Here is a 15,156-nt window from a genome sequence, read left to right on the forward strand (position 1 = left end):
TCAATAATACTTTACATATGAAACACAGAACCAAGCAATACCATTGACAATACTGACCAATCGCAGTGAATAAACAACAATTACATGTGAACGGACAAAGCAAGTTTACTTCCTATAATGACGATAGCTACATAGTACAACAGTAGCAGAGTAGCCTCACTAATTCCATTCTTTTTAAATTTTCTTATACATGTTAAACGTATTTTTAAAAAACCCATCCGGTCAAATCACAACAGATATAATACATGATTTTAGGACAGAAAACGGGCTTTGACTGACCACGTGTTGCTCCTGGCTACAAATGCCGTACTGGGAAACAATCGTTCAATGTGATTGGCCAGTATTATCGGGGTATTGTTGTATTCCGAGTTTCATATGCAAATTAGTATTGATTTCTTTGATCCAATCGATGAGTAAAATGATGACCAGCACACAAAATTTTAGCACGCCCCATCAAGCAAACTGTCACGCTGTTTGTAAAATGATAATATATTGATGGTCTGACACATCTGTTTCTTATTTAGATATTTTACTTGAAAAAGACGTTAATGATAATCTAACAACCAAAGTATGATGAATTTAACTTTACAATCGCCAGCTTCCCTTACTTATGCAGCAATATACCTTCATCACCTGCATACGGAGTTTATATATCTCAGTTGATTCGATACGCAAGAGCATGTTCTATGAACAATTTCTAAAACGAAGTAAATTATTTACAAACAAGTTGATGAAACAACAATATCAGCAGTCTCATTTAAAGTAATTATTGGTCGATACAATGACCTTGTCAACAAATACAGTTTATCATTGAATCAAATGCTGACTGACGTTTTTCATACTTATTGTTAGTCCATTATTTAAACACTGAATTGACGACGGTTTTTTTCCGTTATTTCCCGATCATGACAAGGAGCACACAGGGGGTGTGACCTGTAAGCAGGGAGTGCTCACTCCTCTATGATAACTGGTCCAACCTTTGAAGTTTTTTTTTGGTAGTCCGTGTCTACTCTGCTCCTTTTTTGATTTGTTTAATGGACTTTTGATATTAAACTAGAGGTACTGTGAGCGATGAATAATGATACCCCCCGCCTCCATATAGTTATAATGGCAAAGTCCATGTTTTGCTGTGGCCGTGAAACCCAATATATGTGTCGGATGAAAAAGTAAAATAGGAGGTGCACAATGGCAATATGTAATAAAGATTCTGTGAAAGTTTTATCAAATTTCATTCAGTGGTATGAGAGAAAAAGTGGGTACCCCAAAGCGTAAAGAATTAACGATTACTATATACCCTCCCGCTTTTCAAGCGGGGGGTATAATAATGTTCTTTATCTCCATTTGTTTCATGCATAAGTAAGGGAAGTTGACCATTAAAAAGTTAAAGTTATCGCGTTTATCACAGAGCTTGGTTGTTATAATACCATTTAATGTCTTTTTCAAGTAAAATATCGAAATAAGAAACAGATGTGTCAGACTCAGTGCCATCTTTTTTCTCAAGTTCACAGGGATATATCGTATCGACATATAAGAATGGAAATAACAACTGGTAATTGACAATACGTCGTCGATATATCTAAATGTCGATTTGAAGGCCACAACAAGTGTTTTCTACTTTTCACGTATAAGATCTTGGACAAATTCTGCTTCATATGAATACAAAAATAGGACTGCTAATAACGGTGATGGATACCCATGGGAATTCCAATAGATTGTTGGAAGACCTGGTCTCCAAAAACCACATAAATATTGTCAATCAGAAATTCAAGAATCTTTTTTTCATTGCAACGATATTCGTTTAAAGTAATCATTTCATAAGTTCTATGGTCGATATAATGACCTTGTCAGCAAATACAATTTAACATTGAGTCAAATGCTGACTGACGTTTTTCATACTTATTGTTAGTCCATTATTTAAACACTGAATTGACGACGAACTTTTTCCATTATTTCCCGATCAGGACAAGGAGCACACGGCGAATATGACCGGTCAGCAGGGGATGAATTCCTCCATGGCACCAGATCCCACCGGTTTGTGTTTGCGCTTAACGTATCTTGTATTGTTTAATGGACTTTTGATCTTGAATAATGTTTATTATACCCCCCGCTTGAAAAGCGGGAGGGTATATAGTGATCGGGATTTCCGTCCGTCCGTCCGTCTGTCCGTCCGTCCGTCTGGACGTCCGTCCGTCCGTCTGTTACGCTTTTTCTCTTATCCGCAACTCCTCTTATACTACTGAGTGAAATTGAATGAAACTTTCACAGAATCTTCATTACATATTGCCATTGTGCACCTCCTATTTTACTTTTTTATTCGACACGTATTTTAAATTTCCCATAGCAAAACATGGAACACCTATGACGTTACATAGAAGCTTCTGGATAACATTTGTTATTCCTCTTTACACATTACCGTAAAACAATATAAAGCAACACATGACTGTTAGTGAGCTCATTGCTCACAGTACCTCTAGTTTTCTCCATATGTTCTCCATATGTTTACTTCACTGCTGTTAATATCTTAATTAGTGAGGAATAAAAAGAGGATTGGTTTATCATTTACTTGAACGCGCTATGTGTCTTTGTTTGTAAGGATTTTTATGAAGTTTCGGTATACAGTATAAATATGGTAATTCAAATTTTGGTTGTTTGGGATATAAAAAAATATTCAAAACTGACATATGATTTTGATCTCACGAACAATGAATGTTTTTTAGTTATTTATTCTAAAGACTATCATGGACTTCAAATATATCAATACTATAGAGAATCCTTAGATCGATGACCGGAAGTTTATGGAATCTTGAATGAAAAAAAATTTATCATTTGTTCTTTAAGCTTGAAAATTGGATGTATTTGTAACGGACTCGTGGATTTATGACCTACAGTAGACGGGAGAAAACGAACTCAAACCTCTGTGGGTCTATTGATTAGCAGATAATAGCTGAGTAAAAAATATCAGTTTCAGAAAATGACTAAAGTTAATGCCGATCTAGATCTATCTAAACACATTAATGGCATCGTCAAGATTTGCTGAAGCTCTTATCGCGCACGTTTGGCATATCTACCATCCAAGCGATGAATGCCCTCGTCTTGGTATAGAAAAGGACGATAAATAACATTTTCTTTGGCTGTTTGTATTTGGTTACTTGCTATTATTATATAGGGAAATCGATTGCTGTATGTTTAATAATAACAGAATATCCAGGACCCTGACTTTGACAAATGGACAAACTGCTCATCGAGGGATACTCATACATCTGTCAGGGGGATGAAAAATGAGCTTCAATTACTGGGGCTTGTCAGAGCGCAGGGAAAAATATTCTAGAATTCAAACAACCGACTACGGCGTTCCTTAAGCATTGTTATATAATAATATGATAGAATCTGTATGTAGATGCCCAATCGCCTTTAAAAATGCATATTCTCCAGGGTAAATTCTAATAAAGATCGAGAGCAGTGCTAACACTTACAAGCCCTTGCTTGGTCTATTTAATATCAAAATTTTCAATTCATTTTGAAAAGATAGACAAAAAATGAAATTTATTTTTAACTATTAAAGCATTTAAGATTATGCATTTGGCATACACTTTTAGCTTATTTCATGCAAAAAATCGTTCAATCGTCTACTAAATGAGCCTACAGACAAGTTCTCACAAGACGACTAAAGAATGCTGGATTTTTTTGTTTGGAATTCATCTTTAACGATTAAAGCATTTAAGAATTATGTATTGTGTACATACACTTTTAGCTTATTTTATGCCAACAGGGACCAAATCTTCAAAAAGTACCCTCTAGGAATTGCAATGGGCAATAATTATGTTCCTTTATTTTTAGCAGTCCGGTTTTTACATTTTAGGCCGTGTTCACAGACTTGTATTGTTCGTTGGTATTTTTGAGAGCTTTCACTTGTTGTTATGAAATAAAGAGATAAAGAACAGGAGTCAGGCTTATAAATGTACATTAAAACAATTCAAACCAGGAGCAGAGCAAACAAGATCTCTAAGAACATTATATGTGGGATGTGGAGCCATGGAGGAGGAAGCATCCTGACAACAACGAAAGTAAATAATACGTTGTCAACTTCCTCTTTGATCATGGAATTGTTAATTAATATCAATATTATCTCTATATATAGATTGGATTTAATATTTTCATATTTTAATGTCTAGACTTGTTTTGAAGCATAATATAAAAATGTTTTTGAAACCTTGTTTGTGATATTCAAAGTCTGATATAAAATTAAATATATGTATTTGACTCGATCTTCAGCACGAATGTTAACGACGTGTTTCCAATGACATTCTTGTGAACATCCACAAACATACCTACTGCTTATGATAGAAAGATATTAATAAAAAGGCACCGGTTTCAGTAATGATGTTTATTCTTTCATTTCATAGCAAATCGATTCTGTTTGTCACAAGTTTCACTGTCTGCTTTTCATAGATATTGATTATGGATTTTAATTTATTTTACCTATTAAATATTTCATCTTGAATAAAAAAAAATCCATTCTGAGGAATAATTTATTAAAATATCCTCAAAGGTGAATTTTATTTTGTTTGTGTTCTTTGTAAAAATGATCTTTTTTTGCAATTCATTAACACATCCAATTGTCATATATTGTCTAATTAATGTCTGTAAGCACTAGTGTGCTCACTATCTACTACGTATAAGAGTCAAGTTTCTGGCTTTTCCCTATATTAACCGTTAAGTTTTAACAATAATGAAACCTTACAGATTAAATGGTATATCTTCTGATTCTTCCTGACATTCAGTTAAGTCTGTTAACGAAAAAAAAAAAGATTTTTTTTTATATTACTTCACACAAAAATGACCAGACTTAAAAGAAAGCTTTAGAGAAATCCGTTTTGTATGAGTTTATAGATTAACAGGGAAACAAAAAAGACATAAGAATAACAAAGTAACGATAAAATATAATGTAAAATTAATTCAAATTATCGATTTTACTGAAAATGAGGATTGTTCTACGAAAACTTAAATCTTCTTTCAACCACACACAACATAAAATAATCATTGCCCAAGAGGTTTTTGCAATGAAGCAAAATCAAAGGACATATGCATTAACATTTGAACATTTTTGTATAATGCCTTACGGCTATCAATTTTCATTAACGTCTCATAATGGACTTTAGTCGTGTGGTGAAATTTATACAGCTTTGCCACCTGTAAATTTTAAAATTACAGTTATTTTGTCTCTTTCTTATACTTTTATTTTGTTATTTTATTATTATGTAAACCAGATCCCACTCTTTTAACAATATCACACTCTTTCCTTCATAAAAGCTCCCTCGGAAATAAATTTATTTTTAAAATACTGTAATAAATAAATAAATAAAATATGGAAATAATGAACAACAATCTAGTTCAAATTTTTTATTGAAACAATAAAATCGGAAGCTTTAGCAAGAGCTCAAAAAACATCAGTTGACCAAATGCAATGGAGGAGTAAGCATCTCATGTCAACCGGCCACATCCGTTGTGTGCTCCTTGTCACGGTCGAGCAAACGGAACAATCCCTAAATAATTCATTATGTAAAATTGGCCTTACGGTATGAAAGACTTCAGTAAGCATTCTGCTTAATGATAGATTGTATTTGTTGACAATATCATTGAATATATAATATAAGATGTTGAATACTGTTGATATTCTTGTTTCATCATTTTTTTTCGGATAAGAATTTGTTCGTACGTAGAGCACGCTCTTGCGCATAGAATCAAATGAGAAACATAAACTACATTTGCAGGTGATAAGGGTGTATTGCTACATGAATAAGGGAACTGAAGTCATCATTGTTATCATAAAGTTTTGTTGTTATCATTGTATGATATACGAAAAACTTGCATCAGATTCGATGGTTTCTTTAATTTTAAGTTCACTGGAATAAACTGTTTAACATCCAAAGTCAGTTAAAGTGCCCCAAACAGTTTCAAAAAACGGCTGAAGATTTTCAACTCGGAAAACAAAGGAAATGTTTTGATTTTGATAGAACAATATTCGAATGATCAGAAAACACATATCATAGCTCTTGAAAGGGGGTATTATATTCTGCACACATATGGAACAAATACAATGTAATTTTAGCAGTGAATTACGTTATTCCTTAAGGTGTTATCAAAAAAATTAAATACATTATTATTGTAGATTCAAAATGGTGTTTCAAGTAGTTTTATTTCATAGAGATGTATATAACTATCCAATTAAAAACCGCAGTGCAATTGAAAATTTACCATATATTCAAAAATATTCCATATTTACAAAGTAAATGTACGAAAAATTAATAATATGGATTTTGAGAAAATGATATCTTATTTTTCCTTTGTTTAAACTCGCATACCCAGATTAACAAAGAAGTTTGTATGTATTTGCAGATGTATACCTTTTATATAAAGACTCTCAAGTTTTTACATTTTGGAATTCAAAGTAAACGTTTATTTTGAGACAGGAGCAAACTGTCTGCTTTGTAACGTAATTCACATTCATCCATAAAATGAAAACTAATGATTATTATTGGTTGAACAACACCATTGTTACAAATTAGAATACAGAAAATGATTATAAATATTGCAATATCTTTGCAATATACATCATAATTATATATATCTAGATTGTTATCATTGTAAAACATCATATTTCACACACCTTAGTATTTTTCAGACGAAATCAAAAGCTGTATATTCTGAAAGTGCAGAATTACTACATGTACCTATTACAGATGATTTAAATATTATATCTACACGATTTCTGGCATTGCACTTAAGTTTTGGTGGGATTAAGCATCAAATTATATTTCAAAATCAATCTGTATTATAAAACAAACAATGTAACGTAATTCACATACCAGATTGTAAGTGTCAATATGGAAATAAATGTTTAAAGTAAGGAGAATTTTCTTATTTAAGTGTGTTCTATTTAGTTCTTTAAACAAATTTTGGACCTTTTCTAGACCCTTTTTCTATTAAGAAGATCTGTTTATTCCTGTACTGAGATGAGGCGATTTTTGGGTTAATTCTGAAGTTGGTACATAAAACTTAATTTTACATGTTAGACCTCTTTTACCAGGTAGTTATCTCCTTCTTCGGCCTTTACCTACCACCGACATTTCTTTTGGGGCTCAGCATTAATCATTTTAGTCATTATCTAAGATTAAAACTGTAATTATGTAATCTGTGAATTACGTTACACTGTTGTGGATTACGTTACACTATTATACAGACCTTGCCTGATGTAAACACTGAGCGAATCAATGTTTTATATTTATGATATCTTAGTAGAACATATATCCTTCATTTTCAAAATGAAATTCCTATAACACTATGAACGATGAAATAGTTTTATTTATTTAAAAATAAAATTTTCAGTTTTAAGATAGTTTTTAAACCGCTGCATTAGTTAAACCCGTTCCCGCCTGTAAACTTCCTTTCTATAAGTTCCTATATGATAAGTGATGACATTGAATAAAGATTCATGGTAATTTTGCTCCTAGTTAGGATTCTTTTATAACAAAAAGAAAATTGATCATAACGTAATTCACTGTAACGTAGTTCACGAACTTCGACTTTAATTCAAATATTTAACTAATGACAACAGTTTAAGGCATTGTCTATGTGTGATTTATAATGGGCATAAGTGTGTATATCAGTCAGGAGATTTGATGTTCGTAGCATTTAGGAATTGTGTGTAAGATCGCGTAACGTAATTCACAATTAAATGCAAAAATGGAAATTTTCAAAATTCGTGAATTTTTTGACACAGATGTTATCATATGCCTGTAAATCATTATTTTTTTTAAATTTTGATAAGTTAATAATCAATTTTATCCATGTAACGTAACCGTTAATGCCACTTACAATTTCGTTAAAGCAGTGAGAAAATCGTAACGTAATTCACTGCATTAAATGGGACATTCAAATTACGCAGTGCAAAATTTTTTTTTGGCTATGGCAGAGAAATTATAAGTAAAAATGAGTTGTTTAACCCTTTTTTGTTATGATATACAATATTTAGCATTTTTATTGGTAATCCTAAATTATTTTTTCAAACCTGAATAAAACCACCCTTGTTTGTGACACCCTGTTTTGATCAAATTAGGCTTAGAAATCCTTTACTTTTGAATAGTAAACGGGATCAATACATCGTAATATCTATATTTTTAAATCGATCATAACTTAACATCACATTTCAACCCCTAAACAACTGAAGATGCGGGTTTTTGTCTTCAAAAACTGTTTGTGACATCGAAAACTAGTTTTGGGGCACTTTAACTGACTTTGGATGTTAAACTAATGTAACTATTGTTCACTGATGTATGTTATCAATAGATCAAAATGTCGAGTGTTGAAGGCCACAGCAACTGTTTTCTCCTTGTCACGCACAAGTCTAATATAAACAAAATTCTGCATTACATGAATACAATCATAGTTTTGTTTTAATTAACTGGGCTGCGGCACAATTGGGTATCCATGCGAAATTCGCTAGATCGTTATAAGATTTAATTTTAAAAATCTGTCATGTTCTAAATTTTGAATTTACCGAGTGGGAGTAAATACAAATTAGTTGTCATGTTCTAAATTTCGTATTTACTCCCACCCGGTAAATTCAAAATTTAGAATGACAAATCTACAAAGATATTGTCAATCAGAACTCAAGCATCTATTTAACGTATGCATGTGTGTACAATCAAAGTGTTAGCACATGACCAATGATCGACAAGGGATGAAAATTTTAATGAAAAGGTAGCTGTCTATGATGTCAAAAAGCCTTGATTTTAATTTATCATGGGGAATGATTGTATTTAAAGTACTGAAGTGTTGAAATGCCGTACTGTTTAGTACGTTTTATGTTATTGTTTTGATAAAATTTTGTGATTTTAAATTTTCTAAAAGTTCCTTGGGGTACTCAGCATTCATTTTGATTTATACCAATAAAAATTACTAGTAAACGTCTTTTTTCAAACTAATTTTCTTAACTTGAGTTTTTCCAAAACTTTTTAAATTGCATACTTTGGGTGTATACTAGTAAGAACGAGTAAAAAAAATTCCAAACTGGCTGCTATTCCTTACAAAGAGAGCAACATTTCTGAAGCTGGGAAATTTAAAAAAAAAAAGATTTGAAAGCTCTACTTTTAAGTCGGGGTCCAGTAGAGGAAACATCTTACATGACTTCAATTTAATTTAAAAAAAAAAAACTTTTTGTATAGCCAGCATTCATCAAATTGCAACCGAAATTTTCTTTAAATTATGTAAAAAAAATTTTTCTCTAAGTTCTGTCATTCTTAGTCGATGCAACTAGATTATTCTACTAGTTATATTATACATGGTGTAAAATTCAAACAAACGAACAATCCTGCTTTTCTTTCTCATCGTATAAAAAAGGGGCAATTTTGAGTGGGATTTACGTCTTCAAAGGATAAAAGAAGATTGACTTATTCTTCTCTGTGTACAGAACAATATAGAGCATTTCATCTACGTAACAACAATAAACAAAGGAGTTTATATTTCACAGGAAAAGCCTGAAACTTTGTATTAGGTATCACTTCCAATATCATCTCTGTAAGATATGTACAGAACAAAACAACAAAACAAACATGTATCCAGCACAAACTCTCATCTTCTCCAAATAATACGGCAATTTGCTGAAAGCAATGGTTTGTATGAATCGTCGTTATTAGATCTCAATGATTTGGTGGAGAGATTTATAACTTGAAAGACGAGAGACAGAAGGATTATGGTTGTTAACGTTGTAACAGTTTTTTCTATATATTCGATCAATGCATACTATCTTTGCAAGATATATAACTGTATTCAGCGGCAGCTCACACATATTGGTCCGACCAAAATAATTCCATCATGATAAGTAGATACAACATTATTGTTCATGATTATAGAGTAAAGTTGTGTATGTCATACGTTAAAGAAATCAAAAATAACGTCAAAATATCATTAGAAAGTCACTTTCCCCCCGAAATGCAAATAAAAAATATCAATATTCCTACGCTCGCTCCCTCCTCAGCCTTTTTTTTTTTTACGTGTTTGATAACAGAGAATAATTAGGTCATTCTTCGATTCATATCTTTTCACCAATGAATTGATAATACTATATCAAGAATTGTATTAAGTACATGTTTATAGTCCGTTAATTATCATACAATTTGTTCTTAAAGAAAAAATTAATCATCCTAGCAGCTGTGTGTGTGTATTATTAAATGACGGAATTTTCAATCCCTAGCCTGCTCGTGTGTACACTTTGTAAACTGTAGGGTATGTGTGGCAAAACGAGAACTGCATGGGTTGGAGATTCGGGTTCGTGTTGAAGTTCAGCATACCATTATATATAGAACTTGAATAATGTAAGTAATTTCTGCGACAAATATATTAGTATATTTCAGTTATTTTCAAAACAAAAAAGGTTTTCCATGTTTTCAGTTTAGAATTTTCCGACCCGGTCCTGATTTTCCCAACCCGGCCATTTTAAACACAAGTTGTTGCAGATGCAAATGTTAGAACAAGCTATATAAAGTTCAACAGGGATTGTATAATTTTTATTAATCAGAATTCGTATTTATATGATCTAATTAAGAAAAGAAAAGTTTTGTCTGACACCGCGGTAACTTCTCGGCAAAACAAAACGTGTTTCTCCGAGCTCGCTGGATGCGTGTGACAGCTCCATTGCACGTGTGTAGACCAAGGCTACAGGTACATGTAGGCCTATGTGTACTGTTTGTTAGGAGACTGGGTGACCGTAATGCTATGGAATCACGATATTTACAACAGTTCCATAATTAGACAGTGCAGTTTTTTTTATTAACGTCATTATAAACACTGTTAAACATATTAAATCTAACAGTCGAATATCTTTGGATATGGGGTAACCCATATCTATTCTTGTTTAGTTCTAAATACCACATGCTTCTTGGCATCATTCGATGAAAGACTACAATATACTTTGTAATTAATGACGATAGTTTTCCTAAATTGCATGTAATGCTTTAAATTATATATTTTGTTCTTAATTAATTTAGCATTTCTGCATAAAGCGGATTTTCCTAATTCTCCTTATCTTAATGGTAAATCAGCTTTGTCGGTGAAAAAGGGGATTCTATGATGGATTGAATTAGAGTTGTTCATCATTCTCTGCAATTTTAAAAGCGGTCTTTGGGGTTATGGAATGAATACTATTTTCTAAATTCAATAACTGGAATGTATTATCCTTTTTTTTAACGAGAAAACAGTCAAATGAATCAAAGTTGAATGTGTTTCATATACGCTTTGAGTTAATTGGTGAAGTGTATCTTGACGCCAAGATCACGTGACCAATCAGTGGCGAAAGATAAATGATATGCTCTTAGAACATAGTGCACAGAGAGAGAGCGTTTAATATTCACCACACTTTATATTGTTAATATGTCCGTGTTTATTCATACCAGGGCCGGAAACAAGAACTATTTCAGTAATCTTAACGCAGGAAAATTGTTCTCCTGTGAGACACGGAAGATACTGAGCGCGCACTTAACTTGTGGATTATAGAGATTTTTGCTTGGAGGCTTTTAAATATTTTGTTTCTGTTTACTCAGAATTTCATGCAATATACATCTAGTGGGAAATGTAAACATCAAGATAGTCAGAATCCTTTGTAGCAAGATTCTGTGATTTTCGCTTTCGCTGAAATCGATGAACAATCTTTGTTTATTGATTATTAAAAGTAAAATAATCCGTGAAAGGGGTGAAAAGGAGTGAATCTTCGGTGAATATGCATTATATTTTGTGAGTGATTGACATTCTACATCGATATTTAAGCAGGGACCTACTCTATCAATACTTTAATTTGATTGGACGGTAGCCTAGTCAAAACTGTAGTCTTGGATACGCGAGAATCTATATTAACATATCTATAATTGCGTCGAGCTGTGGCTAAAATACATTTGAAATGTGAATGTTTCTGCTCGTTGCAGCAGCATATTTGTGACATCCAGGAAAACAATTTTTTAAAAGTTCAGATTTAAAAAAAAAAATAAAATCAAGGAAGCAATAAATGGACTTTGTATCCTGTGAATAAAATATATATTTCCCGGTTTAAAGTTTCTAAGGTGAACAGTGAAGCAAGGAATGAGTTTTTAACGATAACTTGTGTGTGGTGAAATCAATGATATAAGTTTTAAATCATTCTATTGGCCTTTCGTGCGTATTCTAACACAGAGATTGTGACCGAACCGGCTGAGCTCTAAGTAGAATTGATTTCCATTGATTCAATGAAGAACTAGTGTCCATCTTTACTTATATACACACCATGTCTGAGTCCACAGAGTCCTTTCCTGATATTCTGGAACTAAATGTTGGTGGAGTGTTTTATACCACATCTTTGGCCACCGTCAGAAGAGAGGGGGACTCGCTTCTGGGGCAGATATTCAATGGAAGTTCCAAGGTCAAGGTAGTGAAGGATGCTAAAGGTAAATACTTCATAGACAGGGACGGGGTTCTATTCAGATATGTTCTTGACTATCTCAGAAACCAGAAAATTGTTTTGCCGGAAAATTTTCATGAAAAAGAAAGACTTAAACAAGAGGCAGAATACTATCAGCTCCCAAATTTAGTGAAGATGGTTAACTCGGCCATCGTTTCCCCACCAAAACTGGGACAACTGCAACACAATAAGGTTCCACCCATCTCGAACAGCAATTCCCTATCGCCGGTCAGTATGGAAGGAAAAACTCCCGGTTTTATAACGGTGGGATACAGGGGAACTTTTGCGTTTGGTCGAGATGGATTAGCAGACGTCAAATTCCGTAAAATGAATAGGATCATTATTTGTGGAAAGGTTTCCATATGCCGCGAAGTATTCAAGGATACTTTAAACGAAAGCCGAGATCCCGACCGAGGTGAATCGGATAGATACACTGTCCGCTTCTTTTTGAAGCATAATTTTTTGGAGCAGGCCTTTGACATGTTAGCGGAAGAGGGGTTCCGAATGGTGGGATCGTGTGGGTCCGGCACAAACAATGCAGGGGAGGTCAAGGCCGGGATGGATACAGAAGAAGCCAGGTGGCAACACTACAATGAGTTCATGTTTGAGAGAAGGTAGAATTTGTGATGAAGTTTACCTTTGTTTTTGTTATGAGGTTTCATCGAAAACTTTGTCAATTTATTGTGATTTTATTAAATTAATTCTATATGGAACAAGATTTTATTGTGCAAATGGAATAATGGTGAGCTGTTCATTAAATACTGAAACTCCATTGAACAATGTGAAAATGTAGAGACTGATTGTCGAAAGAAAGTTGGATCTACTGTAATTCAATGCAGAGCATCTGCTCCCTGTGGTAGATTGTTCATTGTCAGACAGATGCATTCACTGTCTCTTAATTAAAACGTCAATGTGTTAGATTTATCTCGACAGACGTGACCTTTGTCGATAATATAAAATCACTGTACATAACCAGATATTCAACAATACATCAAGAGTTGTCAAATTGTTTTATACACAAGATTGTATGGGGACATAGATCGTATTGGAAAATAAAGTACCTTAATATGTAAATTTTGTATCGATTCTTATTGTAACGATACATCGTAACTTGGAAGCTCTATGATTTTCTTAGATAAGCACGGTTCTGGACCCTATACATGTTAATGACTGTCATACAGTGGCTTCAGATGGGAGTTGTGTGCATGCCTAGAAAGATCAATACCAGCCTATTGTTAGGACAAGACCCTGATGAGAATTGTCCCCCCCAATGCCAACAAACTGATACTTTTAAAAGCATTAAACTTTCATCTAGCGTTGACAATTAGTCAATAAATGCTCAAGATCATTAATTTTAGAAAAACTCATTCTATAGCGGATGCATGTGTCTGCACTTCATCGGTAGCGCACTTCTCCTTTATTTACTACTCGCACGCCAATGTTTAAGAAAATCAGGGTTTGTCGTTTTGCTGGAATTTAAATAGAAAATTGATGAAATTGAGCATAATGGTCTTAAGTGATCGTAGCGATACCACGCAGGAACTGTGGTTATGAATAAATTCGATGGAAAATGTAGTTCAGAGAAAAAAATCATTTCTCCGTTCAATTTAGATAAGAGAAATTACGTTGTAGAATTCATATTTTCGTGTTGCGTGTTTAAAAAAGAACCCAGTAAAGAGTTTGGAAATTTGTACAAACAAATCTTGGAAACTTGAACTGAAACAGATGTCTTTGTTTCCAGACATATTCATTTTGCCACAGCGGGAATATTTAATAAGATTTTACACCTGTTGGTAAAAAGCGTTTTCTCTTAAACACCAGGAAAAGCGCTATGAACACGCATTAAAGCACTTCAAATACATTGGTTTATATAGCTCATCACCTTACGCCGCTAACAAAAAATATCTATTCCTAGAAGTACTTGTAATCAGAACAGGATGAAGTATAAACAGGTAGTCAGCGGCAAAACATGACAAAGTTTGACAAAGAACAATGGGAGGGAAGTTATAGCTCGGCCTAACAATGGCTCATACATATTACATAAAGAAGAAGTAAAAAATTGAAAAAATCAGGTTTCATGTACATACAATTTAACGGAGCAGTCAGCATTTTCCGCCTGAGCATTACAATGTGTATCTTCAGAATAAATTATGTGCTGTAAATAATCAAGAAAAATTAAAATGAAATTGTTGATACATAAGCGCACATGACTTCCAGCGGTAGTGGTTCCAGTGAATCGGTGCTGGTTCCAAAAATTACTTTTTTGAAAAGATATATCAACTATAAATTGAAATAATCTCAAAGTTAACCACAGGTAATCCCTTAGAATCCCTTAATTGCTTTATTAAGTTTTCTAATCTTATCAAATCTTACCAAATGTTGCGTGCCAATTTCATCTTTCAAAGTTTTACAATCACATACTGTATGCAAAATAAACGTTAGGAGAAGCCATACAGTGTAATACATACATGCCCTAATTTTCAGGGGAAAAACATTAGTTTTGACAAAAGAATCCTCTCGATATGCAAGTTGATTCTGTCATTTGCAATGTACACAGTCGTTAAGCTATAGCTAATGGACAAGGTGATCCTCCAACTCGCTAGAGGCAGGCAGGAGTATCTGTCCAATCGATAAGGATCATCATTTGTTCAAACCTGATTAAATTGCCCTTT

At 33.2% G+C, this 15,156-nt stretch overlaps 1 protein-coding gene across 1 annotated transcript; it reads left to right on the forward strand.

Annotated features, from left to right (window-relative positions):
• The first annotated feature begins 11,365 nt into the window (after positions 1-11,365).
• Positions 11,366-13,558, forward strand: LOC134277424 (BTB/POZ domain-containing protein KCTD12-like). The gene has a single exon (XM_062759755.1). It carries the CDS (start codon positions 12,311-12,313, stop codon positions 13,100-13,102), a length of 792 nt encoding a protein of 263 aa, XP_062615739.1. The 5' UTR covers positions 11,366-12,310; the 3' UTR covers positions 13,103-13,558.
• Positions 13,559-15,156: the final 1,598 nt, after the last annotated feature.

This window comes from Saccostrea cucullata, unplaced genomic scaffold, assembly GCF_032062105.1.
Source record: "Saccostrea cucullata isolate Sc308-1 unplaced genomic scaffold, CSIRO_AGI_Scuc_v1 ctg98, whole genome shotgun sequence".
Lineage (NCBI taxonomy): Eukaryota > Metazoa > Mollusca > Bivalvia > Ostreida > Ostreidae > Saccostrea > Saccostrea cuccullata.

What these genes read in the sequence shown, in the direction of transcription:
- LOC134277424 (XM_062759755.1), top strand. Translation starts at nt 12,311, where the DNA reads ATGTCTGAGTCCACAGAGTCCTTTCCTGATATTCTGGAACTAAATGTT.